Below are 6,000 nucleotides of genomic sequence, written 5' to 3' on the forward strand. Positions count from 1 at the left end.
TTTTTGGTTAGAAAATAGTGTGTGTGTTAGATTTATATTTTATTTAGGAGCTTTAATGCCATTTATACGTTAGTATTCCACTTCGGACCCATTGAAATCGAGTGCATGTTTGATTTGGGGGCGCGTTAGAATCTGGCAACCACAGCGAAATGAATCAGTGGTGTGCTTTGGTGTTTTTTCTGCATCTTGTTTCATTCGACCAATTTTGTTGGTCCCATCAGGGTCAAATTAACGGAATTGACTGTGTTGATTATGGAATGTCAGTGTTGTATAAGCTAGAAGTTACTGCGCTATACAGTTTTCACTTTATTATCACTGTTTGGCAGCTTCAAAAGCACCTGGAGAGGCCCAGGCAGTGACTGACAATGCTCCCATGTATGGGCCATCCTTTTCCTCCAGGATTCTACTCGTGGCGCAATACATCACAAGGCTCGTGGTTCGTACAAGGCCTGTGCTCCGTGCTCCAGGAGCGAGCACGGTCTGCGGACCTGTTGTCCATGTTGACGGTGGTGTGCCGCCGTGTTGCACTTTACTTCGAGTCGTGTGTGCCAACTGACCCCGGCATGGACCGCAAGAAGCAGGTGCCGTCCATCACCTCCACGCTCACCCGGCTAGTTTACTTTGGACGGCGTCCTTAGGTGTGCCTTTTCTTTTGTTTGTGCTTTGCCATGTGCCCTCACCTGTCCTTCCTTGTTTTGCCTCAGAGGACCAAAGCTGCATGTGAGAGAACATCATTGGGTGTTTATTTGATTTGGCCAGTTGCACTGGCCGAACTAGTCCCTTGCACAAGGATTTTTATCAGGGCAAGTTGATACCCACTTGTAAGAGTGTCAAAGCAGCATGAAAAAGGGGACATAGTAGAAATGGAATCTGACATGTAGCTGCCGTGCTTATGTCGATGCATTTTTTTTACGTCCCACTTTTTGCATTGTTATGGTCCTTAGTTCCTAGTTTGTTTGTTTATTGACATGGTGTAACAGTGTGGAATATATGACTGCCGTCAAAAAGTTTGAGGACTTTCTGTGGTAATAAGTTGCTGTTTAGATTATTCACCATTGCTATTGATGAGCAGTTCAGGTGCTCACAGGCACTCCAAGGACAAAAAGAGCTTACGTCATGGCAGCTAAGGATAAGTGCAATGATGTATTGCAGTGTAAGGTGGTAAAGGATAAACGGCAGGGAGGGCCATGGGATGCCTTGAGCGACGCTTGGAAATCATGTTTTCTGGAAATTTAGCAAAATATGAAACTTTACAACTGATTTAGTAAATTCACATCAACAAGATGTTTTAGCGCCACCCTTATTGGTTCAACCATGTGGCAGTTGTGTGTACACTTTTTCCAAAGCATTTTGCACATAATGTGTTGGCACTGGAATTGGGGTGTACCATATTGTGTAAGACACATTGAGCATTGCCACCTGTCTGTCAAGTGCATTGGCTAATAGCATACACAGCTATATATTACTGTGTCCAGTGCTCAAACTCTTTTGAGGGTGATAATGTGGGTAGTTTTATTCATCACTAAATTTGTGTCGTAATGCGAGTTATAAAGTTGACTACATGAAAAAAAAAAAAAAGTGCCTACAGTTGCACATACTGTCGGCATAAAAAGTTTAGGTTCAGCAGGATATCTGGAAAAGAAGCCTGGGCAGATGGCCTGGAATTGAGGGTTCAGTCATCAGTAATGCTTCTAAAACAATGCTACACATTTAAAGCATGTAATCGCATCTTTTAAATTTCGAACACTAACTTTACTATCTCACAAATGTTCCTGGGCCAGAGAGCTGAGGGCTGGCCAGGATGTAGATTGATGCGACGCCATTGTGCCCACTGGAGCTGATCTCTTTCTCTGTTTTTCTTTTAGTGTTGAGGTCTAAGAAGCCTAGGTGTCACCTTAGTCGGCTCAATTCCAGGGAATGCAGCACGGCCGTGTAGAGCTTACGGATTGACTGGCCACTAGCACTTTGGCCTTGAAACTTTCGTAACGGTGCAGGAAATCATATCGACCTAAATGGACAGACCCACATTGGGCATATCATTGGCATGGAGTGACCTGGAGCATAGAATTGCAGCTTTGTAACTCAGGCATGAAAATGAAGTGGCATTTAAATTAGAATGAACAATTTGAGAATTTGCCCCAATCATTGGTCTGCCTTCATGACAGGCAAGAAAATATTTTATTTCTGTTTTGCCAGTGCAAACTAGGAAAGCACTTGGATCATCTAAATAATTGTACCTTTGCCATTCTCATTAATTTAAATACCTTGGATCCCAGAGTTTTTTTTCAGCTGGAGTGTTTTGCATATCAAAAAATTATTGATGTTCTTTTACCATGGTTTGCAAGCTTCTAGAGATTATAGCTATTGCTCTGCAGATGTGCCTTATGAGTGGCTTTTTCTAGCCATGCTCCATGTATGCAGAAGTTTGTGAGGGCATGTTTTCTACCATGCCTTTTCTTGATGATGGAATTAGGTTTAGGCAGTGTGTGACGGTCTGTGTTGATTTAGTTTGCTCAGACAAAATCTGTGTGTTCAGAACTGTAAACCTTTACACTACAGAATTATTTTAGTGCAGGCCTAGCTTTGGGGGTGGGAAAGCTGACTTGTCAGTTAGCCCGCTTTCTCTAGTGATATTGTTTTTTCTTTTAATATTGAGAAATGATGCTTTTGCCATGATAGGTTGTGGCAGTGGTGTCAATTCTTGACCACAGTGCAGCATGTGTAGAGTACTGTTAGTACTTGTTGCTGCACCAAGTGTGTACGAACTTTTCTTGCGTAGAGAAAGTACTATAAGGTGTAAGTGTTGTATTGAAGTCCCTTTTGACCAAAGCCAAATTTAGCCAGGTATTTTAGTATCAACCAACACTTTCGCTATGTATAGCCGGTGCATCGCAAACACATGCAGGTATGCAAGAGTGATCTGAGCTGAGCTGTTAGCTTTCTTTTTGATTCTAAAAGGATGTGGGTTGTTGTAGTAAATGTCCCGCATTGGGGGCGGGGGGGGGTGTTTATTTCTCTCCAAGCATTTTTTCTTGCTGTGTGTTTGAGCCAAAGCCATGTCATGGAATGATTCCCGTCATCTAGGAGAACCTTCTGTTGGAACATCAGCTTTCTAAAGAGCTGTCGAACATTGCAACTGTGTGGTGGTAACATGACCAGTGTAAGATTATTTTGATAATTTAGTGAATGGTAACAGGGTTTCCATGACGAGAGAAGGAGAAATGGAAAAAAAGGCAATACATTAGATTGTAATTAAACTCACTTTGGTTTACTTAATTTATTTACATGGTAATGTACTGCCCTATCTTGTCCTGTTCCTTTCAGGATCTGACATGATTGGGATGCCATTCAAAATCAGATTAATGTGCAACTGTTCTTGAAAGTGAAAGAAAAGCAGCCTAGCACAAGCACTCAAAGGAGCAAGTAGATGAAATAGTATGCGGAGTTGTGTTTAAAACGGTGAACAATCATGAAGTGAGCATGCAAGCGCAATGCGCACACTGTTTGCAATACTTATCTCACCAGCTGCACTTGTTTACTATGTACTTGGAACATTTTAAAAGGCCGTATTTTAAGGGGCCCCTCTCCAGGCGTCATCGTATATTTTGGTTATACACTAGAGAGTTGCAAAAGGCTGCTAAAGGAGCATTGTACTGCAACAGTAAAGGTTTAGTAGTTGTAGTCAAGATAGAAGCATGTGAGCTACCCTCCCTATGCTGCAATTCTCTCCAATTGCCTCAGCCAGTTCTTGCAGGCAACATTCCTCTCCTGCCTTCTGCCATGTTGGAGTTGTGGCTACTTTCATCATATACATAGCGCACATAAAACGAGGACAAAAGAGAGACAGAAGTCGAGATGTACCAACTTGCCCATACCGCCAACCTTGTTCTTTTTTGTCACAAGCTCCGTCTCTCTCTCTCTCTTTTAAAAATGTTTTTTTCCCTTGCTGTGTAATATATTTCCAAAAATAGTTCTACGTGTTCTGCATTTAATGGGAATCTCCCAAGTTTTTCGTACTAGTGCCGGTTAATTGGGCTCTGCAGGCTAATTGTGTGCTGCGGGCGTAAGCATGTGGTGCGGAAGCACCATGCTCACGGACAGAGTGGCTCCTTCGACAAGAAGACCACGCAGGCTTTTGTTCAAATTTTTCAGCTGTTTTGGGGCGCATGTCGGTGAAACACTTTGTAGACATGACTGTCTCCTCGTGATCTGTGCGCTGCGGTTGCCCGTTTGCAATGCCCAGACCTGGTGAGGGGCCCTTTATAAATAGGTGCAGTGCAACATAACGGTCTGATATTTAGCAGGCACTCTGGTATGGTATAGCAGACATTCAGGTTGCGTGTTGGGTAAGCATTGTAGCACATCTCTGGCACATGTTGATGATTGACTGAAATTCCAGCCTTTAACTTCGATACAAGGGAAGGAGGCACTGGCTATTTTGGAGCTATATTAGGGGTGCATGAGTCTTAAGAATTTCAGTTGCTTCTGCCTCGAAGCAAAGTGTTCAACTCAAAATTTGATATTCAGCTTCTTCAGATATTTCATAATGCCCAAATATGCAGGGTTGCTGCAATTATTGGAGCCTGTCTGCCATGTAACAGGGCCCACGTGTATACTCTGCCAACAACTTCAACTCTAATATAAGTCAGCATGTAGCCATGATGTTAGAAGCCTTCCTGAACGAATTTCTAAATAAGAGTTTGAAAATTCATTTTAAATGAGATTTAATTTTCACCTTATTTCACCGGAATGTTTGCTTTTCTGCTTTAAGGAAGTGCGCAACTGCTCGGTATTCGATTTTACCTTTGTAGCCTGCATTCTTCAAACATATTTAATAATTTTGATTTGAACATTTGAGTATTCAAGCTCCTGTAAGAGTTAGCAAAACTAGAAGGGATTAAAAGAATGTGGACAACACGTTGCCATCTCTGGTGCTGAAGCTTAGGAACCATGTGAAAATCCTGTACTTAAGAGAGTGATGGCGTTAAGCTTTTAAAATCTCCATATACAATAGTGTCTACTTTACCACTTTACTTCCATGGAGGCCTTAGCTCTAAGAGGTGCCTTGTTATACACAAATGCTTCTCTTAAGCTTCAAATGTTTCTGCCACTTGCCCAATGCAATAACAGACAGCTCATGAAAACTTTGGTGAGACAAGGATTGCATGCCTGGGAAGGACAGCCAGCTCTTTAAATGTACTGTCTGGGATTGTTTCTACAGCAGTAAATGGGCAAGCAAGCACTGAATGTCACAGACACCGTATACTGGTCTGGAATGAAGTAGATTGTAAACACTTTTTATGTGTTGTAACTTGGATTTCAGTAACAATACCTTGATTTGCGCGAGTTGGTTCATCTTGACAGTTTTCATAAAAAACGCTAAAGGCAAAGTCGAAGGAGCACATACGATAGCACTGGCACTATTTCCAACTGGCGTTTATTACAAACGGACATCTATTTATGCTCTGCGCATCAGGTACATCATGCACTCATTATCACACACACAAAGATTGAAGTGAATCATATCATACACGCGATTGTATGGTCAATCAGTTCAAGTTCAAGATCTAAACACTTGAACTGATTGACCATATAATCATGTGTATGATACGATTCATTTCAATCTTTGTGTGTGTGATAATGAGGGCACGATGTACCTGATGCGCAGAGCATAAATAGATGTCCGTTTGTAATAAACGCCAGTTGGAAATAGCGCCAGTGCTGTCGTATGTGCTCCTTCGACTTTGTCTTTAGCGCTTTTTTATAAAAACTGTTGGATTTCAGGATGCGGCAGTTATGCATTATCATTCGGCAGACGTGCTGTGGCGACGACTTTTCATGTCAAAGCATGAATCGGGCCAGTGAATCCTATTGGGCAGTGTGGAAATGCAGAAGAATGAGTTTTCTTCTTTCTGTCAATTATCAGTCTTCATTATGGCCTGACAGTACTTAGGATGTAGTGTGCTAGAACTGATCCTGTGTACTTGGTATAAGTTAGTA

At 42.0% G+C, this 6,000-nt stretch overlaps 1 protein-coding gene across 2 annotated transcripts in view; it reads left to right on the forward strand.

Annotated features, from left to right (window-relative positions):
* The window catches only part of LOC126516803 (caspase-1-like), a 47,680-nt gene extending 42,285 nt beyond the window's left edge, over positions 1–5,395 (forward strand). For both annotated transcript variants that reach the window (XM_050166909.2, XM_050166910.2), the window contains exon 7: positions 400–5,395. In XM_050166909.2, coding sequence (XP_050022866.1) covers positions 400–638 — 239 coding nt within the window. In that variant the 3' untranslated portion in view covers positions 639–5,395. The remainder of the gene's footprint in view (positions 1–399) is intronic.
* Positions 5,396–6,000: the final 605 nt, after the last annotated feature.

Source organism: Dermacentor andersoni, chromosome 1 (assembly GCF_023375885.2).
Source record: "Dermacentor andersoni chromosome 1, qqDerAnde1_hic_scaffold, whole genome shotgun sequence".
Taxonomy (NCBI): domain Eukaryota; kingdom Metazoa; phylum Arthropoda; class Arachnida; order Ixodida; family Ixodidae; genus Dermacentor; species Dermacentor andersoni.